Raw genomic sequence first — 26,154 nt, 5'->3', positions numbered from 1 at the left:
TCCTGAACAGGAAATGATGTGTTACCTGACAGGAAGGGATGTGCTTGAACTTAATAATTAATCACTATTAAAGAATAACAACATCTGTGTGAGACAGGAAGTATGAGTAGTTACTTCAGACGTGTTTTTGTGAACATCCTCCAGTCACTGAGCTGCAGCGTCTGTTCACCTGGTCAGATTATTGTAGATTATTGCAAATGAGAGAGAGGGGGGAGTTCCAGTCATTGGAACAAGGGACTGTCCTCTGACAACTCTGAACTGTAAAGTAGGAGCCAGTATTGAGGCAATGCTGCCCCCGTGTGGTCAAAACACACATGACATAAAACTAGAAAATTAAACCGTCTAGACCAGTGGTTTCCAATCGTTTTTGGTTCATAACCCATTTTGACATCACAAATTTCTGGAGGCCGCGCAATCACATGCAGTCCTGCGATTGTGGGATCGCCGTCAATCAAGATGCGCCAGCTCAGATATTTTATATGCTGCATTTTATTTGAACTTGATTTATATTCGAGAAAGTGAATGTATAGAATACAGTTGTTTAAGACTGTGTGTGGTGTTTTTAATCATAATTTTAGAAAGTAATTTTTTTTTTCAAATAGACATTGCAGGTGACCTCATTTGAATTCCAGGCGACCCCACATGGGGTTGAAAAACACTTGTCTAGAATGAATCCTGTAAAAGATGTCATGACTCAGAATATGACTCCTCCTCCTCATCATTATTATATTCAGAGTAACAACACAATGATTTATCTTTAAGTAACTGAATATTTTTATTGTGTTAATCAAAAACAATCTGACTCGACATTTCACAGAGAGAAAGACAGTGAACGCATCACAGCAGCTGCTCCACACAACACATACCTGTACCTGTGCCGGGTATACAGAGCTCTGCTTTCCCCCAAACACATACACACACACATGCGCACATACACACACACACACACACACACACACACACACATAGGGGTGCGTCACATGGCATGGGATACATCAGGTGCTGATTGGAGGGCTGTGCGAACAACAAAGACTCTGATTGGACACTGTCAGGAAGAGTTTCCCCATTGGCCATAAAGTACAAAAGAGTTGAGGATGAGTTTTTTTCATCAGAACATGAACACAGATGTAAGAAAAATAAAATCCACCACAACACATCAGCTTATCTTTGCACATAAATACACAGGAATAATAATAATATTCAACATTGTGCTTTCTGTCTCTCTCTCGCCACCGTCTGACGCCTCCGCCTCTAACATTGGTCAATCAATAACCAGTCTACATTGGTCATGCAGTTTGAAAAAAGCACAGACAGCGTCTGAAAAAGGAGACTCGTCACGTCTGACATCACGGTGTCAGTCATGTCTCATTAAAGAAGAAGCTCCACTCAGCCAATCAGTGGTCATGTGGTTTAAGTGGCGCATGCACAGACCAACAATATGTCCCACAATTAATCTCTTGATTAATTTTTTTTCTCTGACCCTGAACGTGGCATCAGAGTGCAGAGTGCCCCTTTGACAGAAACACCTGATCAGTTTAAAGAGTTCATTACATCTCTATGAAGAAGGAATATAAATAACAACAATGACTAACCCACTCACAGACCCAATTTGTGCTGCTGCCTCATTCTGATCCGGTCTGGTTTCTGGACTCAGTTCTCTGTGAATTCACCAAAGACAAATGTAGAAGAACATGACAATAAAAATCTGGGATCTTTTTAAAGCCTTTGAGAAATTTTCTGGCAGCAGCACAAATGAGATCCTTCTTATTTTCCACCATAAAAATCAAAACGACTGTAAAACATAAAGTCGTGTTTCATTTAACAGGCCAGTTTCTTTCTTTCTGACTATGATATAATAACATATGGTACCACAGCAGGCTCTTCATCTGAGCCCTACACATGACAGACACTAGGGGGCAGACTACACACACATGTAAACACAGACCAACACACACTTCTTTACACAGAGAGAGAGAGAAGGAAGAATGGTCGTTAGGAAGAGACGACGTCGTTAAGCAGCAAAGTCAGTGACAGTAACGATGTTACACGACATATGACCACATCAGAGAGTGAGGTCAGATCAAAGGGGTTTTTTGCTATCCATAAAATGCATTGTGGGTAGATGAACAGTTTTCTGTACATAGTTGTGTTGATTGAGTCGTCGTGTCATAACATCTGCATATCATCTGCATAACATCTGTATTTATCACAAACAACATTATGCAACAACAGTGTAAAAGAGAAGGAACAAGAAGAAGCACAAAGGAAACTCATAAATATCATGCTAATATATAAACTGTACCGAACTCTTTCTCCTCATCCTTTCATCATCATCATCATCATCATCTTTACTGTTATTATTATTATTATTGTTATTATTCTGCCTCCCACTCAAACCACCATGTTCTTGATTTGTCTTGAATGTTGATGTAAAACTTTGAACTGAGTCAAATCAAACCAATAATCAATTACTTTGATCATGCTGTTAATTCACCTTCAGTTCTAATGATCAGACGTGTTCAGAGCTAATTAACATCTGTCCAGATGTCATCCAGGTCTCATGTGGACTTCCACTACTGGCATCTTCAACATCTGTAAACATCTGTCAGTGGATCACAGACGAACCAGCTGTGCATCAACGTGTCATCGCAGGCTCTCCAAAGAGTTTGAGTTCAGACATGGAGGCAGTTTGTATCTGACCTCTGACCTCATTAAAGCAGAAGTAAGCGATCCGGTCGTTTTGGCTAACTTCTTGTCAGCCGATGGAGTTAGCAGTCCCCGCCCTCGTCCCTACGTCACCTCATGCACACGCGCATCCCTTGGCTGCACACACAGAGAGGACCGCCCCTTTATGCCGTTCTCTCTCCTCATTGGATAAAGGTTGTAGGATACAAGGAAAGTTTTCTCCTCGGTTTACAGCAGAGCAGAGTGACTGACAGACCCGTGTTTCAGACCAAACACTCTATATAAGTGATTGCTGTCGGAAGATATAACTATTTAAGACGTATATTAACACAAACATTCCGCTTACTTCTGCTTTAACAACATTGACTGTGTGTCGTATGGAATCACATGACCAGCGAGCACATTATCAAACTTTACCTAATGTCAGAAGCTAACATGCTCGGTCTAGACCATACGCAATAAACTAGGAGGCTCCGCCCCCCCGAGGTCAAATCTTATGTCTCCACATGTGAAAACAAACTTCCTGCTTCAGCAACGATGACCTTCGTCCTCCTGCTCCTCTTCGTCAGCAGTGACATTAGAGCGACAGTAGAGTCTCAGTCTCTAGTGGTTCGAACCAGTGAAATAAAACGATCACATCAGACTCACTGTGCATCAGGCTCCGCCCCCTCACGACTGCATCAAGTGACACACACCAACCATGTGACGTGAGATGAATGGAACATGTGCAGCACAGGAAATTAATGATTCATGTGTGTGTGTGTGTGTGTGTGTGTGTGTGTGTGTGTGTGTGTGTGTGTTTATGTGTGTTTATGTGTGTGTTTGTGAGAGCATGCCGGTGTATGTGCTTCTGTAGTTGCATATAAATAGTGAAGCGTTTCCAGTTAGAGACCATCAGTGTTCCAGTTCACGCCGCTGCACTCGTTCACACCCACAGTCTGTTCACACCTGCTGCTACATGCTAACATCATGTGACGTCATGTGAGGAGGCGTCGGCTGCTCCCTGTACAGTCAAGTGAGTGACAAGTGAATGAGGCGAGGGGGTGGGGGTCACTCCCACTCCCACACCTGCATCAACACTCAACTATTCTAGTGACCAGTGTAAAGGGATCGTGCAGTAAGGCAGCACATGCAGGGGGGGGGGTACCATATAGTGGGGGCATCCATAGGTAAATATACACAATAGAGGAGGTGCCTGTGTGTGTATGTGTATGTGTGTGTGTGTGTGTGTTTGTGTGCCTCTATATATGTGTGTGTGTGTGTGTGTGTGTGTGTGTGTGTGTGTGTGTGTGTGTGTGTGTGTGTGTGTGTGTGTGTGTGTGTGTGTGTGTGTGTGTGTGTGTGTGTGTGTGCGCGTGTGTGTATGTGTGTGTAGACACCTCCAGGAGTCCTTGGTCTCAGTCTCTTTCTCTCTCTCTGATCAGTTCTTTCCTCCCTCCATCCTCTTCCATGTCGTTACTCCCCCGCACTGCGAGGAGCCCGCGGGTTCGGTTTCCCGTCGTGGGTCCGGCGGTTCCTCCCCTTCCTAATCTCCTGGAGATGTTTCCACTTCTTGTTGGCCGGGCGGACAGCCGGGCCCGAAGGAGGGACGTCCTTCCCTGGGGCGGGAAACTGCTTGTCTTGGTCGGCGGCCGCGTTCTTGCGCGCCCACACCTGCTCACAGATCTGGTCGACGGTGTTCAGGTTGGGGTGGTCCACCAGCTGCATGAAGTCCCGGTACCAAAGCTTCTGATTGGTCATCGGGGGTCCACTACGGGGGTGCGCGGGGGCGTCAGAGGGAAGGTTTGAGACAGAGGAGGACGTTGATGGTACAACCTCCAAGGTGATGCTGAGTAAGGTCTGGGTGAAGCCGTGCTCCATGGCGTGGCACTCGTAGACACCGACGTCTCTCTTCAGGACTCGGCGAATCAGAAGGCCTCTGTCGGTCTGCAGGACGCGGTCGTCCAGACGCACCTGGAGAACAGCGGAGAGATTCAAGTATTACGCTTTCATGATAAGGAAGTGAAGACTGTCACTCGAGGTCACGTCTCCTCAGCCTCTCACCTCCTCGCGCGGGTTCTGTGGCTGTTTCTGGAAGGTCCAGGTGACTCTGGCCTGGAGGGACTTGGGGATGCACTCCAAGAATGTGCTGCTGCTCTCCACTCCATACAGCTTCCTCTCTGCCACGCGGTGCTTATGGTGGTCTGCAGAGGGCAGCAGAGGAAAAGACAAGAGGCTGAAACTCAGAGTGGGCTCTCAGGAACAGGATGGAAAAACGAGGAGAGACAAGAAGAGACAGGAAAGAGGAAAAAAGAGGGAGGGAGACAAGAAGAATAAAGAAAGGACAGAGGGAGGATAGAGGGAGGACAGAGGGCAACGTGTGACAGTTCACCACATACACGTCCCTTTATCTTTAAACTAGCTCACTCCAGTCTCGTGAGTAAATGTATTGTAAATGTATTGTCATACATAAAATATGTAACCACATCAGTTCTCTACATGAATCAGAATAAAACAACGATCAGTGATTACTGACATCATGATAAGAATCTGTGTGTGTCTGTGTTTTGTGTTTGAGCCGTCGGTCATGTGTCTTATCAGAGACTTTTATTGTGACGCAGCAGCTGAGCTCACAGTGAGTGACACGATCACAGCTTCTCTGACAGAGAACAGACTCTGGATCAGCCACTGACATCACAGGATATCATGTCTTGGGCTAAGCCTGATTCACTGCTGCAGAACAAAAGCACACAGAAGCTGCTATTGTGGTCGAGCAGGACAGAGGTCACCGGAGGTCATGGCAGGGGGACGTGGGACAGTGAGACATCACAGACCAAGAGTCTCTGTGAGACTTTGTCTTTGTTCAACACAAAGTCCTGTAAATAGACAGATCCAACAGGTGGAGATTTACTGATGCACCATAATGTGATGATGGTGTGATTGATGTCTTGGATGTGATTACTTGATTGATGTAACTGGTTGACTGACATGTTGGCTGTGTTTGACAGATTAACTTTCCATGTGAGAGATTTGACTCAAATGCCTGTAACTGTTGGAAGATGTAACAATGAAGAATGTATAACAACCAGTTAAGTTATACCTGTTGCTGTAATAGCAACACATTTTATAAACACAGTGAATCTCACCTCCAGAGCAGAGAGTGTTGGGGTCTCCGTTCCTCACGTCCTGGCGACGGAAACGTCTGAAACATTGTTAAACCATTAGGATTTGTGTTTTCGTAGTTTCATTGTTTTGTGATGTGCTGATGAACGTTAATGTGTCAGCCACTATTACTGTCACTATCACCATCACTCTCACTATTGTTGTCACTGTCATTGTCACTTTTACTGTCACTGTCTCTGTCACTGTCACTTTCACTAACATTTTCACCACTGTCACTTTCTCAGTCACAGTCTCTATCAGTCACCTCTTGGTGTTGGGCAGGTAGCGAGTGCACGATGTCCCATCCCAGGCACAGTACGGGTCTCTGGCCAGACAGCACTCAGCGCACGCCCTTCCGTACACACTGCAGCGATGCAGGGGAACCTGAGCGAGGCCGGTGGCTGAGCCGACGTAGAGCTGCTGCTACAAAGACACAGAAGGACAAGTTTCAGACTGTGTCCCAATCAGACTGTAATTGTGTCCTCATTACATTTTCACGTTAGCTGCCGAAAGAGTTCAGGAACCAGGTTCTTACCCGTTTTGAGGATATCTGCATGTTGATGATGGATGACGCATCCTGAGAGACAGAGGACATATAGTGTGTTAGTTTCCAAACAGTGTTATTATCAAAGACAAGTGAGCAAATCTGTGAGAGCTGCTGATGTCTCTCTAATCTTACTTTGAAGACCTCCAGCTCCTCCAGCAGAAGCTCTTCCATGTTATTCCAGCTCTCCTTGGGGACGTTGATCACCTTCAGCACTGTCCCTTTGTCTGAGACAACAGATGCCTTTCAGTATGTTTCACTGTTATTGTGTTTAAATGAGCAGGGAACAGTTGGACACTCACCTGTTCCTATAAACATGACGTCGTACTGTCCATCGGCGGCGTTCACTCTGTCCACAGCGATCTGGGTGAAGCTGTAGTCCACGTTTGTCCTGACGAAGACAGGCCGCCGGCTCATCGGGTACACTGGGTTGTACATAAGAGGGTGGTGACGGGCGAACTGGATCACATCATCTGGGAAACCCTTTGTAGACTCAAAGCTGCCGAACGTCTTACTGGGACACTGAGGGAGGGAAACAAAACTATAAAAAACTATTGATCAAAGATCTTCACAACAGCAGCTAACAGCTGATGGCTGCTGTTCCATATCAGAGACAGATTCCTCTGTTTGTTCACCACAAAGATGGTTCGAATTATTACTATTATTATTATGATTGACTGAAACACTGTGTTTTTACTCCCTGTCTCTAAAGTTTGGGTTAGCTTGTTACAATATGTGATTAATGATAATAAAGTAACACAGTCGCACTTTCTCTTGCTCTGATAAGTTCTGGTGGTTTTATGATGTGTGAGGTGATGATGTGTGAGAGCCAGTTCACTATCGGCCAAACACAGAAGCACAGTAACACAAAGGAGACTGTTGTTGTTCTGTGGTTGGAACAGCTGAAGCTCTGCAGAACAAACCTGCTGAGCTCAGCACCGCACGCTGAGGAGTCCAGTCTGATATCAACCACAGACACTGAATACTGTACGTGTGGCCTCATCACATAGAGGGCTATCATTCGTTCAGTCAGAGCAGTGAGATGTAGAGCTAACACACTGCCTCACAGAGAAACAAACAGATTGACTGTACCACTAGAAAAATAATAACAGGACCATCACAAAAAGCTGTCATCATCATAGGATTGATTATTACCGATTATTATCACTATTATCATGGATGCATTGCTATGCACACAAGTTAAAGGTGGTTCACAGTTGTTCATCATCATTGTAAAATAAAGTTATAAACTTGATTCTATTAGTTGATGCAAAATCTGAATGGGCAAAGTCACTCTTGCACACGTGATTATTACAGTGTAATTGTTAGCCATGTTCTTCTACACGTGATGTGGTTAACGTACCATTCCCGGGCGTGGGTACGGGACCTTTCCCTGGAATGGGACCCACTGGTAGTTGGGCCCCTCTTTGTGAGCAAAGGGCCCCAGGAAGGCCCTCCGGATGTCATTCATAGAGTAGAGACACACTGCCGAGCCTTTAAATACACTGCTGCTGGCACATGGAGAGACAGGTTAGAGATAACAACACACACACACACACACACACACACACACACACACACACACACACACACACACACACACACACACACACACACACACACACACACACACACACACACACACACAGAGACAAAATGTGTGGACTCTGACCTGGACGTGGAGAAGATGGTGTACACCAGAGGATTCTTTCTGTCCCTCGTCTGCAGCAGGAACACATCGCCTGCAGACACACACACACACACCACACACACACACCCACTCAGGTCAGGTCAAAAGGTCGAGACAAAGACAAACAGCCTGTGGACATGTCCAACTGTTTCTAAAGGTTGTGACCTTCAGACCTAAATCACTGCAGCTTCCTCCTGATTTAGACTCAGTCACAGGTTTTTACTTCTGTTGGTTTGTTTCAGTTTAACAGCTCCAAACAGCATCAACTTATCATTATTATTAATAAAGAACGTAATTGTTTTTATTATTTCAGCTGCTCACAGCAACACGTCTCTGCATAAACACAGGTCAGAACGCAACTGTGATGGACAGATGTGTCCTCAGGTGGATTCTGAGTCTTGACTTGTTTCAACACATTGTTCACCTTTGGCCTTTGGGTCACAGACCAGCTCACTGACCATCAGAGATCAATCAGAGATATACATGTGGAGAGTTTCTTCAGATGTGAGACATACTGAGTTTGCTTAGCATGGTCACTGCTTAACTAGTCATGCTACAGTAACACACACACGTTTGATATGACACACATTTAACATTTGTTTAATATCTATAGTTCAAAGATCAGATTCAGTTTTTTTTTTTTTTTGCCTGCTAACCCTAACCCTTATGTCCCAGCCCTTGATTCAGTGTGTCCTTCCGGCATGGTGAACTTACGCAGCTCATCAAAGTAGGTGTCACTGCCATCAGCTCCCGGCACCGAGCAGATGAGGCGGGTCTTGAGAAACGTGGTCCACTTGTTGACCAGACTGCGCTGGCCACCCATGTCATTCTGGGTCAAGACACAAATGTTACATGTTACATACGATCAGGACTCTTAACTACTCTAAGAACTTTAAAACAGTGAAGTGGACATTGTAGCCATCTCACCCTGCAGAGCTGCCCGATGCGAGAGTATGTGGACTTCCCCAGACCCTGACCCTCCACTGCCGTCTCTCGGAAGAAGAAGAAGATCTTATCGTCGTCAGGGTTCTCGCTCTCAGGAACCCAGAAGGAACCAACAAACTTTGGCTCTGATAAAACAAAGAAGAACAAGGGTTATACACACACATTCACACACACAAACTCTCTCACACACACTCACCATTAGGGGTGGGAGAAAAAATCGATTCACATAAGTATCGCGATATTTTTTGACGAATTTTAAAATGGTTTTTTTTTTCAAAAATCTTTTTTTTTATTGTGCAATGTGCATTTGTTCGCCTTTTTTACATACAGAGAGTCCCGATTTTGAAAAGGGTTTAAGTTCACTTTATAATGGAGTATGTTAATTTATAGGCTCCTACAGTATTTGTGTGCAGATAAATGTTAAAATGTAGCAGTTTACCTCTATATCTCATTTTGTCAGAAAGGTTTCAGAAGCCTGTTTTTTCTATACTCTTTTATTTTTGCCTCTTTTATGCAGTCCAGGCTTTTGAAAAGAGAGTAAACATATATATTGCTGCTGAATAAATCTTAAAAACTGACTTACTTACATGATGTGTATTTTATGGGGAAATATGGTTCCTGGAATAGTCTGTAGACATTCATAATCATTCAACTGTTTCACTGGTGTTAAAAATGCAGACTAAAAATCGAGAAAATCGGCAATATCGTAGAATCGCAATTTAAATCAAATCGGCATCCAAAAAATCATAGAAAAATCGAATCGAGAGAATAGCATATCGTCCCAGCCCTACTCACCATTGAGCCAACGTGAGTCGTGCTGCTCGGTCCGGATCGAGGGGCGTCTGCCCAGACTTCTGAAGATGGTGAAGTCACGGCCCATCAGGTCTGTGGCCACGCCCGCATACAGTTCGTCACCTAGGAGACAAAATTGATCAATAGTTCATCAATTAGTCTTGAACACTTGGATGCTGACTCCTGATCTGATGCTGATCCAGTCTGACCCAGCTTTGATTTGACAGAACCTGATTAGAGGTTAAAGGTCAGTTACCGACAAGCACAGAGGCAGCGTTGTGACGAGGATCATACGGACTCTTCCCCTTCCCGTCCTCCACCTTGGACGGGTCGATCCGGAACACGTGGTCCTGGTGGACGGAGAGGGAGTGAGACCACGCAGAACCTCAAAACCATGTTTGAGTTGAGATGTAAGGTCAGGGAGTTGGATTTGATGTGTTCAGTGACTATAGGGATAGGGGATGTGTTCCTCACCTCCATCCTGTTTCCCACCTCCACGAAGGCACAGGTCGGGTGGAAGGCTCCAGTCCCACAGGCGTACAAGTGAGTGCGATTGTAGTGGTGAACGATCTTCACGTAGTTCACACAGTCAGACTGGCACATGTACACAAAGACACACACACACACACAACAAGGTAAGTTTCGCCATAATGCACACAGGGAAAACATTCCTGCATGGAAACATTCTTTTCACATGTCCTGCATTATATTCACCAAGGAAAACACTGACACACACACACACGGTCCCCTCAGTGCATTAGAACAAAGGCAGGTCTTTGAGCCTTTGAAACGTGTTAGAGCTGGAGATGTTGGTGTATGAGGTTTCAGTGTGTGTGTGTGTGTGCGCTAGCCTAGCGCATATGTGAAGGTGTTCAACCAATCTGAGCTGATTAAGCCGTTAACAAACACAGGGGACCCCTGTTTCCCACGACAGAGGAGGGAACACACACACACACACACACACACACACACACACACACACACACACACACACACACACACACACACACACACACACACACACACACACACACACACACACACACACACACACACACACACACACACACACACACACACACACACACACACACACACACACATACCACATTCCCCTCTGAAACTCACACTGCCAATTTCCAGTCTGTGTTTTTGTGTGAGGGAGTCAGTGGTTTGACCAAGTCAAGTCTTTGATGTAACAAAAGAGAAGGAAAAGGAAGGAGAGAGAGGGTGAATGTGTGTGTGTGTGTGTGTGTGTGTGTTGAAGGGTTCACTGGCTGACCTTTGACCCACTGGCTCATTAGTAGAAACAGTGAAGCTCTATTGTTCTGTTGTGAACATCTCTTCACTCTGTAGTAGATGATTAACCTGCTGCATTCGCTGTCCCGTCCTGCATCTGCCTCTGTCCCCTGTCCTCTGTCTGTCCTCTGTCCTATTTGTTAGAATCTGCTGTTTCTTGAATTTACCAGGCTAAACAGACATTAATCCGTCTGATGATGAAGATCTGAGAGACTGTAAGAACATGAGAACCCTTTGGTTCCTATAGAGTAAATAAAACACTCTGAGAAGCACAGTGGTGTATAATTGAGGTCAATGATCTGAGGTCGGCGACTCGGCTCAGTTCTCGGACTGAAGAAGAAGAAGAAGGAGTGTTTAACAACGAAAAGAGCAGCAACGCAACCACACACACACACACACACACACACACACACACACACACACACACACACACACACACACACACACACACACACACACACACACACACACACACAGGCACACACACAGGCACTCAGACAGACTCCTGGTCAGGTGAAACTGGAGCCTGGAGTTCTGTATGAATAGAGCTCGTTGTCTGCTACAGCTGTAATCACATTGATGAAGGGTTTGTTTTACACACACACACACACACACAGATATATAAAGTTAGCTAATAGTTTGTGATGTAACCTTGGGTGGTCTATACAGGCTCATGGTCAGTGCAGTGTGTTAGTGTTTCTGTGTGTGTTGTAGGTGTGACCTTGTGGGACATTGAAGACACTGTCTCACCACAGGTCCAGGACCGGCTCCACCCGACTTACATGATGTCAGTGTGCGAGGGCGGAGCTTCTGTCTCATGACGACTCCCATGATCCCAGTGGAGAAAAAGGTGCCATTGTACAATTTCCTCCTCAGTCCTTCCATTTAACTATGTGTTCAGCGTCTGTCTGTCTCTACCTGTCTGATCAGTCATCAGGGGGGTGAGGATGTGAGAAGTGATGAAGAGACTCACCGTGATGTCTTTTCCCGCCCAGTTACACTCCTCCCTCCAGTCGACGGGCGCCGGCCAATAGATCTGCAACAACATGAACTCATGACAGGTGCCACTATGCAGTTTACTCCACAAATCCTGATGGTTGATTGATGGATCTTCTGACCAACCTTGTGCTCCTGCTTGGCGATGTTGTCCAGTGAGAGTGACAGCAGGAAGTTCTTGGCCCCGACGAAGAGACGTCCTCTTTCCTCATCCAGCAGCAGAGCACTGAAGCAGCAGGAACGTTCCAGCTCGAAGCGCCGGACACCGTGGAACTGCTGCAGCTCTGAAAGACACAGGAGGACAGTGAGACAGAGGACACACAGCTGGTGGACAACGTGTGTTCTCTGTCTGTAGATGAACGTACAGCAATGTCTCGAACACAGAGTCTTTGTCTCCATGTTGTACAAATGAACATCCTCCTGTGTAAGTGACAAATGGTTTGATCTTGTTATGCCCACGTCGCCTGGTCGAGAGGCTTTAACAGACTGAACAACGAGGGACCACGTGACCCGGATGTCAACACCAAAACCACCTGAGGTCAGAAGATCCAGATCAGCTCGTCGGGGCAGTAACGAGTCATGGGGCTGATCGAGAAGATAATTGTTTAATTTTAGTGTTTAGATGTCGACTGTAAGTCCTAAGGCCAGGCACGGTCCGGACAAATTTCTGGGACAGTAATGGAATGGTTTCAATGGAAAAACTGAGCATTGTTGCAGTTTCCAAACTATTGTGGGGGAACAGTCCAGGAAAATCAACCCCCACCCCCACACCCCCTTAAACCCAGAGACACACAGGACCAGGACTTTATTAGTCTTCCATTGTTCTTATTTGAATTTATGACTTTAATTTAGGGTCTGACGCCGCCCAGCTTCCTGCATGACATCAGAGACCTCAGGCCTCCTCCTTGTTTTATTTTCATCAGCTGATACATTCATGTTGAGTTCACTTCCACCCAGGCCACAATTAAACCCACAGAAGAAGAGTATTAGACATTCAACAAATTAAACTGCAAGACATCTAAATGAATCCAAATGTGTGTTGTCTCTTCTCAGTGTGTTCACGAGTTACTCTCACAACAAACAGGCAACTCACGCACACACACGAGTCTCCACCCACTGTGAGCGATCACTGCCTTTATAACCAGCTCCATCTAATGTGTTACGCCGTAACACACAATGCTCAACACACATGATATGAGCCTATTATTGTGGAACAAACTGATTTATAACTAACTAATTAGTACAATTTAAATATACATGAAATGTATACAAATTGAATTAAAAATACTTAAGTTCTATTTTAATTAATATATACTGTAAACAAACATGGACAAAATTAGCAAGTTTAGAGACATGCTAACTTGTAGCATGTAATGTTAATATTTAACATGAAGATAATCTTTCATTTAATCTTAATCTTTTTGTCGCAATCTCTCCGTTTTGGTATATACTGTATATATATGTTTGTTTGTTTTTTTTTTCTCTTTATTTAAGTATAAACTTGAACACTTTTGCATAGAAGTAAGGAGTTGAATACTGTTAAGACAAAGAAATTAAGTAAAAATGGTCAAATATGCAAATGGAGAGAAATTACATCTTGGTAAACGGGCCCTTGGATATAAGGAAATGTAAAGAGCTAAGAGGGGGAAGAGGGACGGGGGGGAGGGAGGGGGGATTTGGAGCTTTTGGAGAATTGTTTTACTTGTTTTTCTTTGTTTCTTGCTTCATACTATTGCTGTGTGTAGGTTATAGGATGAAAAGACCATAGACAGTGGGGTAAGAGGATCAGTTGGCTGCTGACACAAGTAAATTGTAAACTCAGTGGGTACAAACTTTAGAGGCGACTAGAAGTACGCCAATACAATCATGAAGGGACACATGGTTGAAATAAATTTATTTTCCGGAACTGACACTTTTAGAGACTATGTTTTGATTTGTTTTTGGGTTTTTTTCTCTTTATTTTTTTATTTTTTTTCTTCTTTTCACGACTCCATCACTGATAATCACATGTTTACCAACAAGGGGGAGGGGCCAGATAGACCCATGCTTTTGTCACCTGTCAAATGAGTGATTTGAAGATAATATCATTGAATGCTAATGGACTGAACAATGCAGCAAAAAGGAAGAAGATTTTACTCCAGATGGAGAGAGATAAAGCAGATGTAATATTCCTGCAAGAAACACACTTGAGGAGACAGGAACATGAAAAGTTAAAGAAAGAATTTAATAGTCAGATATACTATAGCACATATACTCCTGCCAGTAGAGGAGTGGCGACAATTATTAAGTCCAAAATAGGTTTTGAGAAAGAAAGCTGTATTAAAGACAAAGAGGGGAGATTTGTGTTAACAGTTGGAAAAATAGACAGCATGGAAATATCATTTCTTAATGTTTATTACCCACCAGACATAGGACCAGATTTCATGCTAGAATTAATAGAGTTAATGACTACAAAATGTAAGGGGACTGTTATAATAGGGGGGGATTTCAATCTGGTATTAAACCCAAAATTAGATACATCTAATGCTAATAAACATAGAGCAGAGAAAAAGGCAAGTATGCTAAGGAAAACGTGTATAGAGATAGGCCTAGTGGACATATGGAGAACACTCCATCCGTACAGGAAAGAATTTACGTTTTATTCAGGGAGACATTCAGTTTACAACAGACTAGACTACTTTTTTATGTTTAAAAAAGATGTATCACTGGTTCAAAACTGTACAATTAGCTCCATAAATATAGCAGATCATGCTGCAGTCTCACTTACAGTTAAACTAAAAAATACAAAAAGAACATCAATTTGGAGATTAAACAACTCTCTGCTGCAAGACAGAAGTTTTGTAGAAAGAATGCAAAATATAATAACTGAATACGTACAAATAAATGACACTGAAGAAATAGACCCAATTATATTATGGGAAGGAGCTAAAGCAGTTATAAGGGGACATATCATTGCATACGCATCAGCAAAAAAAAGAAATAGAGAAGCACAGCAAAAACGACTTTCAGAACAAATAAAACAATTAGAGGATAGACACAGGGAGACAAAAAGTGATGAGGACTGGAAGAAATTAAAGGAAAAACGGACTGATTTAGATAATCTGCGGATATTTGAGATTGATAGATTAATGAGATTCACACAACAGGAAACTTACGATGGAGGACCAAACTCTATGAAGATCCTGGCCTATAAACTTAAAAGTCAAATAAAAAAAGCTTATATTACAAAATTAAAAGTAGAACAAGGTGAAATAATAACAGATAAAGAAGAAATAGCAGAGGAATTTGCCAAATATTACGAAACCCTGTACAAAGATGAATGTAAAACCGATAATACTCAGATTAAAAATTTTTTAAAGGAGCTTCAGTTATCAAAGGTACCCCAGGAAAAAAATAGGGATCTGACTAAAGCAATCACTATAGAAGAAATTCATCAACAAATACAAGGATTGAAAAGAGGAAAATCACCAGGTGATGATGGATTCACAAATGAATTTTATAAAAAATTTAAAATACAAATAGCGCCTTTACTTAAGAAAGCATATAATTATGCGTTAGAAACAGGAAAATGGGCTCAAACATGGCAATCTTCAATTTTAACATTAATTCCAAAAGAGGGGAAGGACGCTACAAAATGCTCATCATATCGGCCTATATCATTGCTAAACACTGACCATAAAATAATATCAGCATTATTAGCAAAAAGATTAAAGACGATAATTACTGATGTTATTAATGCAGATCAATGTGGATTCATTCCTGGAAGATATTTGGCAGATAATATTAGGAGAACAATTAACTTAATCGATTATGCTCAAAATAAAAATATTGATGTGGTATTATTAACATTAGATGCTCAAAAGGCTTTTGATTTAGTGAGCTGGCCCTTTATGTTTGAGATGTTAGATAGTTTGGGGGTAGATAATAAATTTTGTTCATGGATACAAGCAATATATAGTAACCCAACCTCAAGAATTAAAACTAATGGCACTTTGTCAAGAAGAATTCGAATACAAAGAGGTACTAGGCAGGGAGATCCTCTCTCCCCCCTTATCTTTGCTATGTATATCGAAATATTAGCAGCCGCAGTGAGACAGAATACTGAGATAAAAGGAATACAGATTGGAAAAGAAACGCACAAGCTGGCACTTTATGCCGATGATATTATTGTATACTTGACATCCCCAGAGGAATCAATACATGAATTAATGAAAACAATTGCTGAATATGGTAAAGTCTCTGGGTACACACTAAATAGGAGTAAATGTGAATCCTTAATAATAGGGAGACAACCTAGCCAGGCACTGAAAGAGCGTTATAGCTTTAAATGGGAGAATAAGAAGGTCAAATACTTAGGGATTAATATTAGTAAACACTTAGAGGAATTGTATGAGAACAACCACTGTGCGTTGATAACTAAGATAAGGCAAGATTTGAGTAGATGGGGATTAATGCCACATAGTTTCCTTAACAGAGTAGAAACGATTAAAATGATGGTTCTGCCGCAATTTTTATTTCTGTTTCAAACACTACCTATTGTAGTACCAGAGAAATACTTTAAAAACTGTAACAGAATTATCTCAAATTTTATCTGGAACAACAAAAAGCAGAGAATTAAATTTAAGACTCTATGCCAACCAAAAGAGGAAGGTGGGTTAGGGCTCCCAAATTTACAGGGTTATTTCCTGGCTACACAACTCCTCACAATAATGAAATGGACAGAAAGGGAAACAGAAACCAAATGGATTAATATAGAAAAAGAAATGGCAAGAGTATCTATTGGGTCATTGCCCTTTATTGGAAGAACGCAATGGAAAAATTATACAGGGCAGAATTACTGCATTGACAACACATTGGCTAATTGGAAACGGGTTTGTAAAACCTTAAAAATGGATAATGAATGTGTATTAGTTAGAGAAATGGCAGAGGACCCAGACTTTATCCCTAATAGAACTGATAAAATTTTGGAAGGTTGGGCTAAAAAGGGACTGATAAAATATTCACAGTTAATTACAAACTACACAATAAATTCATATGATATTATATCTAGCAAATATGAATTAGAATCGAAACACTTCTTTAAGTACCTGCAGGTCAGAAGCTATGTGAGTAGATTTCTAAATGAGGGGACATCAGAGCATGAATTGATTAAATATATGACGCAAAATAGGAGTACAAATAAAGGAAATTTGTCAAAAATGTATAAGATTTTGCAAAAGTATAACGAGGTAGAGAGTAACATAAAAGAGAAGTGGGAAAAGGATTTAAAAATTAACATAACAACAGAAGAGTGGAGAAGAACATTAGGTGAAAATTTCAGAATCTCACAATCCAAATACTGGAGGGAGTTTTCATGGAAAGTGAGTATGAGATTCTTTATCACACCTGCAAATCTCAAGAAATGCTTCCCCGGATTAGATAATGGATGTTGGCGAAGATGTGGAGAACAGGAGGCGAATTATATGCATATGTTTTTTACATGCCCAGTATTAACACCATACTGGGAAGGAGTTAAGGAAAGCCTGAAGTATATTTTTGAGCTTAAAGAGCCTTTGCAGGTACATCATTGGTTAGGTATTTTTTTAAAAGGAAAGATAAGAGCAAAGGACATTTATTTTTTCAATATATTAAGAGTAACTGCCATGAAGCAGGTGACCAAAGCATGGAAACAATCAAATACACCCAAATTAAGAGCATGGGTAGCAACAACGGAACAATGTCTAGAGATGGAAAGATTAACTTTTATAAATAGGGAACAAATACATATTTGGAATAAGTTATACAGTAAAGAAAGGCTGACAAAAACAGTGGAAATATTCAATCAAATTAAGGAGATGAACTAAATGGTCCCCACCCCAACACTGATGTTCACATGCATACATACACACACAGACACATGAACACGTACACATGCACCACTGTTTATTTTCTCATTAGTTGATGTTAGTTATTATTAACTTACTTATTTATCTTTATCTTTTTTGTTTGCTTGTTTGTTTGTTTTCTATTTTTGAGATTCACATTTGGGAAGCATCAGTTTGCATATATGTTTGTTGATCTTATTGTTTGTTTATTTTATTGTTTGTTATTTACTTTGGAATATATACTTGAAAAAAGAAAAAAGAAAAATGCAAGGTACAATTAAGAAAATGAAATGATTATGATTATGTTTGTGAAGGTGAGAAACCTTGCAATAAAGTATTAAAAAAAAAAAGATAATCTTTCATTGAATGTTATGTGAGTGCTAACATTGCTAACAGCAAACAGACCAGCTGATACACTGGGATAGTTAGTTGTTAATGACTTAAACCAGCTTCCTGGGACCTGAAGCCTGGCATCCAGGGTTGTTCCAATTGTTAATTGTTATGAAAGATGTTAATTGATTGTGAACTGTAAATGACCCCCATTAGCCAACTGTACGCTACAACTGAATTCTGGTTAACAGTCAGCCGCTGTTGTTCAGACCTGCTGGATAAATAAAATCCTATTTCAGAGATGTATCAGCTCATCTTTTCGTCCTTCATGTGTCAACAAACTAAAATATTCTGCTCTTCCCTACCCCCTCCCAACAATCCTCCCTTCACACACACCCCGACCTTCAGCTGTATTACAGAAGAACCAATCTCAGCTGGGCAGACGCCTTCACTTGCTCGTGTCCTTGGTGAGTTTCAGTGATGGAACACATCCATGTGTGTGTGTGTGTGTGTGTGTGTGTGTGTGTGTGTGACAGCATCTGTTTGTGGCTGTGAATCACAGCTACCACAAATTACGCCTGGCTACTGTTCAAGACTGTTCACTGTAAAAAAGGACATAACGAAATCACATGAAGCAGAGAAAGTGTGCATGTGTGCGTGCGCGTGCGTGCGTGCGTGCGTGCATGCACACTTTGGATCTTACCTTTGTACGAGAGCTTCATGCGTGGTGATGAGGAGGAGGAGGAGGAAGAGGAGGAAGAGGAGGAGGAGGAGGAGGAGGAGGAGGAGGAAGATGAAGACGAGGTGCGGGTCATGGTGCTGGAGGAGGCGTGGGCGGCGGCTAGACCCAGCAGGAGCAGAGAGCTGCAGGTGACCATCATGGCCGCCATCATCATCATCATGGTCATCATGTTGAAACAGAAACTGTGTAGAGGATTTAGAGAGAGAATCGCCGCTGCTCCTTCTGGTCCGGTTCAGCCCAGTCGGTCCACTCGCCCCTGGACTGGTTTGATTCTGCTTCGAACTGGTGTTAATGAGTCTAAGCGATCAGAGCTCGGCTGCTGGATCCACACAGGAACACACACCTGGAAACACAGACAGTTTTAAAAATGGACCCTAAAAGTACACACACACACACACACACACACACACAGGTCTGAGGTATATTTAGAGCCAGGCTGTTACTGCCTCCAATGTGGCAACAGCTCTAAAGTATAATCTCCTCAAATTACATCAACACTCAGAGTACACACACACACACACACACACACACACACACACGTACACACCATAGAAAAAGACAGTGGATGTGAACAGACTGATTGTATAATCACATTCACACTGCAGCAGATCGACAAGTTGTTCACGTTTCACACTGTTGTTCTTTATAGTGTGTGTGTGTGTTGCCTCAGCAGCAGCAGCAGCAGCAGCAGCAGCAGCAGCAGCAGCAGCAGCAGCAGCAATGAGGTCAGTGTTTATAAGCCTTCATGTATGAGAGCAGTGTGTTGTAAAGAAACACACACACACACACACACGCGCGTACACACCTCTGTGTGTCGGGACTTTGGACCCAGCAGAACAATAAAGTCTTTGAGTGGAAACAGTCCGACACCTCCCTCAGTGAGGAGCTTCTCTTTCTTTTCACTTTCAGTCTGTTTCTCCACCTTCATCCTCCTCCTCCTCCTCCTCCTCCTCCTCACCTCAGATCATCAGAGTGAAGATGAGTCTGCGATCTGTCAGCCTCTGTTGATGAATAGCACTTATGATCATTTTTCTTTATAATTCAACCCACAGGCTCCAGAGCAGCTACTAAAGCTAAGTGAAGCTGATTCTCAAATTGTCCCAAGTCTGAATCACAGACTGTTAATAAAGATGGGCGACACTTCTGTGACTCAGAAAGAGCTGCTCCACCTTCAACATCTAGGTAGCGCATGACACCCCCAAGGCCCCAGCAAATGCTTCGTAGCAGATATACACACCTACTGTAGCCTCGTAAACCAGCCGCTCCCGGAAATGCAATTCATTTCATTTCTGAGGGAGAGTCTGGCCTCATCCCCGTTGTAAGCGTTTGGGGTGGGCGGGAGCTGGGCGGGAATAGTAGCGTTGACAGACAACCCCATTCAACCAATCAGCAAGTTGGTGTAGTGCCGGGGCTTTGCACCAGTCGGTCCCTGATTGGCCAACGTGCTGTTTCAATCACAGCGGCGACGCTGATTGGCTCGGCCTTCTGAGGGTTTCAGGCCAAACGCTTACAACGGGGATGAGGCCAGACTCTCCCTCAGAAATGAAATGAATTGCATTTCCGGGAGCGGCTGGTTTACAAGGCTAATTCACACCCAGCTGTCAGTCAAAGAAGCCCCGCCCTCTATCCGCCATACCTTTAGTGGTCAATAAAGTGTAAACAAGTGAGTTTTATAAACAGTCACCATGAAGGAGGATTACCATAGAGATTGTTTTGGTACCAGGCTGTAAATATGTTTATTTCTGCTGTAAAGTTAGACATTTTAACATGGGAGTCTATGGTGACTGACTCACTGTTGGAGACACACTCTAGTGGTCAGTAGAGGAACTGCAGCTTCTGGTTTCAGGTGCATGCAAGCTGGAAATGTTCTGACTCCCTGTTACTGTCACAGCTGCTACACATTGAGGCTCCTTACACACACGCGCACACACACACACACACACACACACACACACACACACACACACACACACACACACACACACACACACACACACACACACACACACACACACACACACACACACACACAGTAGCAAGGGGCCTTGTGTTGCACTAATGATGGAATCCACAGTCCAAGCCCAGAACTCATAACTCTCCACCCTGACCTGACACAACTTTACTTCCAGAGGCTGAAGAGATCACTGCTAATCACACACACACACACACACACACACACACACACACACACACACACACACACACACACACACACACACACACACACACACACACACACACACACACACACACACACACACACACACACACACACACAGTTTGGTGAATAATGGAGCTACTGAGGCGTGGAGACAGGAGAGGAGGCCACAACAGGAACACACACTCCCACATAGTCTGCACACATTGACACACACAAACACTGACATGCATGCATACACAGTTCAACAAGTGCAACATTTGTAAAGTCCTTGTCTAATAAATTCACATTTATCCCCTTCAATGTCAAGCAAGTGATTACATCTGCAAAAACTATTCATAAATCTAGAGAGAGAGAGAGAGAGAGAGAGAGAGAGAGTGTGCGTGTGTGTGTGTGTGCGTGCATGTGTGTGTGACTGCGCATGCACACGTGTGCGTCTGTGTGTTCTCAAGGTTCTAAGCTGGGACGCTGCAGTATATTCCAGGACGGACGTCAGTGCTCTCGTCAACTGCAGGTCCATGACACACTAACAGACAAACACACTCTCACACACACACTAACAATTCACATCACGGTCTCTGAGTGACAGGAGCAGCAGTGAAGCTCCTGTCGGATGCTATAAAAGGAACGAGTGTCCCATTGTTCCTCTGGGTCTCCCCAAGCTGAGTGTTGTGTGTGTTTTGTGTGTGTGTCTTCTTTTTAAATCTGCCATTATGACTTGAAGACAGCATTATTGTATCTCACACATCCTGTCTTCTCATCCCATAGCCTCAGTGGATGTACGCACATCACACACACACATGCACACACACACTCTATAATGCATCTTAATAAAAAGCAGTGGGAGCTGCTGACACTTAGACTCAGTTCAGCATCAACAGACACAGAACAACAGCAAATTCAAAATAAAAGAAAAGACAGAGAGAGTCTTTGGGGGGTGGAGGGGGGCATCCTGTCAAAAACCAGCAGCCTAAATAGAGACGGGTAGACAAAGAGCTCCGCCTCCAGGGTGAGAGGCTTTTCAGAGCGAGGTTAGAGTGCAGAGTGCATTCCTACAGTACAGCCATGATGACTGAATGGATATGAGCAGGTTAACCTGTGGCCCTTCCCACCACAGATTAGAGGGGAGGGGGACTCACAGAGATAAACAGCTAGAGTCAAAGAGTGGAAACAAGAGACAGTGGAAAAGTAGCGGAGGAGAAGAAGAGGAGAGGAAAAGAAATAATGAGGCAAAGGACAGAGGAAGGTGGAGAAAGAAACTGTAAGAAAGGGCAAATTAGGGCGAGAGAAAGAAAGAAGAGAAGAGGAGGAGGAGGCGGGGAAGGGGAAGGAAAAGAAAAAGACAAAGATGTGAAAGAGGAGGAAAGAGAAAGTGGAGGGAAAGATTCAGATGTAACACCAGTTCAGCCCTGCAGCAGCAACAGTCCCGGAGAGAGAGAGAATAGGGGGGGGGGGGGGGGGGGGGGGGGGGGGGAATGAGCGAGAGGTGATGGAGAGAAAGGAGCTGATTGTTTCGCCTGCAGAGAGAAAAGAGTTTCTCTGGCCTGAGACCAACAAGTCTGAGCCTCTGAGATGAAGAACGAGGGGTGACGAGAAAAAATGGGGGGGTCACAGCTTTATAAAATGAGGTGGAGGATCATGAACCAGAGGGAGAGTGAGGAGGAGGAGGAGGAGGAAGCATTATTCTGAGACACAAAGTCATTATAATAATTGTATGTCAGTGTGTGTGTGTGTGTGTGTTAATGAACATTAACCAACGCTGAGGTTGTCACAGCTTCATCCTCAAAATAATGAAATACCTGAACGAGGAGGAGGAAGAGGAGGAGGGAGGAGGAACGAGGAAGGAGGGAGCAGCAGTATCCAACAGACTCACCTGTGGTGTTATTGTGTGAGAGAATAAGAGAAGTTGAGAAGGTGGAGGTGATTGTTGTCACAACGTCACACAACTGTTATTTATGTTATGTTATGCTGTGACACCACACAACGTGGACACACATACACAGCAGCAGCTAACTCTGACAGACTCTTGGTGCGGCAGCTCAGTTTCAGCTTCAGCAGGTTCAACTTCAGCGTCAGCTTCAGCAGCTTCAGGCTCAGTTCAGCATTAGCAGTTTCAACTTCAATTTCAGCTTCAGCAGTTTCAACCTTAGCTTCAGCCTAATTTCAGCTTTAGCTTCAGCATCTTAAATTTCAGCTTCAGTAGCTTTAGTAGCTTCAGCCACAGTTCAGCTTCAGCTTCAGCAGTTTCAACTTCAGCTTCAGCAGCCTCAGCCACAGTTCAACTTCAGTCTCAGTTCAGCTTCAGCTTTTTAGCAGCTTCAGAAGCTTCATCAGCTTCAACTTCAGCCTCAGCAACTTCAACTTCAGCAGCTTTAGTAATGTTAGTAACTTTAGCAGCTTCAGCAGCGTGTGAATTGACAGCTCATGTGGACGGTTTCCCAACCACAGAGATGTCATTAACACACTAATCAAACTGATTAAAGTCTGAAATGATTAAACCTCTCTGAGATCACTTATTTGTGTCAGCTGATCACACACCTGAAACCTCACAATATCATCAGCAGAGAAACTCACCTGTCCATCTGTTTCCACAGAAACTAATTCCCAAAAAGTTCAGAGCATTCCTGAGACAGCGCTGACCGCTTCCATAGTAACTGTCCTGCTGTTTAACCTCTGATAATTTGATCCACAGAGTCCAGACATCCTCAGAACAAGTCCCTCCACAGGTAGTCCAGAGACAGAGACAGCAGCAAAAGACGTCCACAGTACGTCCTCAATACGTCCACAGTCACAGAGACGTCCTGCAGCAGCACTGAGAGCTGTGTGTTCCTGTCTGATCCACAGCTACACTGAGCTCCACTTAGAAAAACACACAACTGCTCTTCACACACACACGCCACGAGTTCACACACACAGAGCGAGAGAGAGAGAGAGAGAGAGGGAAGGAGTTCACAGGAGCTGAGAGTCGAAGTGCTCAAAGGGCGAGCAGGCAGGAATAATGGACTTAATTCAAGAGGGGAGAGAGAGAGGAAGAGAGGGAGGAGAGAGGGAGGGGTTGAGGAGAGGAGGGAAAGGTGGGAGGTAAGAGGAGGGGAAAAGGGGAGGGGCCTGTGCTGCCTACTGTGTTAGTGTGCCTGAAACACTGCGTTTCTTGGTCGTTATGATCATGATGACGTTCCCACCTGGGTCACATGACTCTGCAAAAGTCTCAGGTATAAATCAGCCCCAGCTGCAACAGTGATGTCATTCCAACACCAGGAAACACACTCATGTTAATTTCTTTCCCTGCTATGACATTGTACACACACCTGTCACCTGTCAGTCGCCTGTCAGCTGTCTCCGGTCACCTGACACCTGACACACAGAGACTGAGAAACTTTACCAACAGCAATAACCTGAATAAAAGACAGCTTTATCTTGGTGTGTGTGTGTGTGTGTGCGTGCACTTGGAAGGTGCACATGATGACATCACTCCCTGCACTTGTGTGTATGACCCAGTCAAACAGACCAAACACCTGAAGCCCATCTCATCCATGACATTTGACCCAGTGACTGATGTTGTGTCTCCTCCTGAATTATTTTCATGGCAGAGTCTGACATCAGACTGATGTATTAGATAACACACACACACACACACACACACACACACTGATAAGGCTGATTGGGCACCAGATGAGGGATGACATCATCCTCTGCACACACTACAGATGAGGTGTGTCTCTGAGGAAACAGGTGAAGAGGAGAAGAAGTTTGTGTGTCCTCAGTGTTCACATGTAGTTGGACTGAGACTAAAGACTGTCCATCTATTCTCAGCTGCCCCCCACTCACACCCTCACATCACTCTCATTCCAGGGGCAGGTGCAGCACTGCGCCTGGCAACCCTCACACACACACACACACACACACACACACACATACAATCACAGTGGAGGAGGATGGGTCATAGGTCTCACATTAGGAGGTTAGGTTAGTGTGCGTCGTCCAGCAGAGTTAGTGTGTGGTTGAGGCCCCGCCCCCTGCTGGCCTGTCAGTCATAAACCAGTATGAGCCTAACTCCATGTTCATGAGAGGACAGATTGACATATTCTAGATATATTATTAAACATATCTATATTTTAGACCGAACTTATTGAAGCTCATTAAGTGAATATTTCATGATGCTCAACTTTAATTAAATGAGGAGGAGCTTCTCCAATGACTCTGTTTGACTATTAAAGCCCCGGTACGGAGCTTTTAACTGGATACGCAAAAGTCTCTGGTTTCTGCTGATGTGTCTCTGTTACCTACAACAGCAAATGAGCCCATCAATGTGAAGATAGGCTATTTCTAAGTAGTCTAATTCTATACCTCTGGAAGGCATGGTCGGGTCGGACCACTGACGAAACGATACGAATAGATACATTACCTCAACCATATGCACACTGCAGATAGCTGCTAAAAAAAAAAAAAGTTTTCAAAGCAAGTCCCGTCTTCTTTCCGACGTATCCATAACAAATCTACACGCGCTGGACGGACAAATGTCTTCACGACACTGGGAAATGCAGTCTTCATTCCGGCAAAACACCACCGCTTTCGTCCACAGGGGCCGCCAAAATCAACACTCAATGAAAAGTCTGTACAGGGGCTTTAAACACACTCACAAAACATGATCCCACCACTGATCCACGACCGACTCCAGGCCGTGAGGTTTCAGGCCTTCAGGTATGTAGAACTGTTCCACTGACTCTAATGTAGCGATGAATAATTTCTGCAGGTCACGACTCATCGACACTAACGACTAAATAAGCTCAGTAACACGCAGGACGCGGAGTGTTGGCGTCAGAAAACAGAATACAAGTAGTTCAACATGTTCACATGTGTCCAGGTTAACACCCTACTGTCGACTACTAGCAACATGACAGTACATAGTTTTTTTTTAAGTATATTTTTTGGCGTTTTTGCCTTTATTTGATAGACAGGAAAGGGGGA

General features: G+C 43.7%; 1 protein-coding gene across 4 annotated transcripts in view; it reads right to left on the bottom strand.

Moving 5' to 3' along the window:
* Positions 1 to 814: 814 nt before the first annotated feature.
* The window catches only part of sema3b (sema domain, immunoglobulin domain (Ig), short basic domain, secreted, (semaphorin) 3B), a 47,827-nt gene continuing 22,487 nt past the window's right edge, over positions 815 to 26,154 (bottom strand). The window contains exons 1-18 of one of the 4 annotated variants that reach the window (XM_083976156.1): positions 23,761 to 24,156; positions 18,990 to 19,371; positions 12,219 to 12,376; positions 12,070 to 12,132; positions 10,272 to 10,391; positions 10,054 to 10,147; positions 9,801 to 9,920; positions 8,988 to 9,130; positions 8,775 to 8,889; positions 8,043 to 8,112; positions 7,734 to 7,878; positions 6,673 to 6,892; positions 6,506 to 6,597; positions 6,362 to 6,403; positions 6,092 to 6,249; positions 5,811 to 5,866; positions 4,729 to 4,868; positions 815 to 4,638 (exon numbers count right to left, since the gene is read on the bottom strand). In XM_083976156.1, the coding sequence (XP_083832282.1) occupies positions 4,141 to 4,638; positions 4,729 to 4,868; positions 5,811 to 5,866; positions 6,092 to 6,249; positions 6,362 to 6,403; positions 6,506 to 6,597; positions 6,673 to 6,892; positions 7,734 to 7,878; positions 8,043 to 8,112; positions 8,775 to 8,889; positions 8,988 to 9,130; positions 9,801 to 9,920; positions 10,054 to 10,147; positions 10,272 to 10,391; positions 12,070 to 12,132; positions 12,219 to 12,376; positions 18,990 to 19,197 (2,442 nt within the window). In that variant the 5' untranslated portion in view covers positions 19,198 to 19,371; positions 23,761 to 24,156 and the 3' untranslated portion in view covers positions 815 to 4,140. Of the gene's footprint in view, positions 4,639 to 4,728; positions 4,869 to 5,810; positions 5,867 to 6,091; positions 6,250 to 6,361; positions 6,404 to 6,505; positions 6,598 to 6,672; positions 6,893 to 7,733; positions 7,879 to 8,042; positions 8,113 to 8,774; positions 8,890 to 8,987; positions 9,131 to 9,800; positions 9,921 to 10,053; positions 10,148 to 10,271; positions 10,392 to 12,069; positions 12,133 to 12,218; positions 12,377 to 18,989; positions 19,372 to 19,833; positions 19,938 to 23,760; positions 24,157 to 26,154 lie in introns of those variants that run through there. The other 3 variants (XM_083976159.1, XM_083976158.1, XM_083976157.1) reach the window with 3 other exon arrangements.

Source organism: Trachurus trachurus (genome assembly GCF_905171665.1).
Source record: "Trachurus trachurus genome assembly, chromosome: 7".
NCBI classification, from domain to species: Eukaryota; Metazoa; Chordata; class Actinopteri; order Carangiformes; family Carangidae; genus Trachurus; species Trachurus trachurus.
This window is presented reverse-complemented; position numbering and strand designations above follow the sequence as displayed.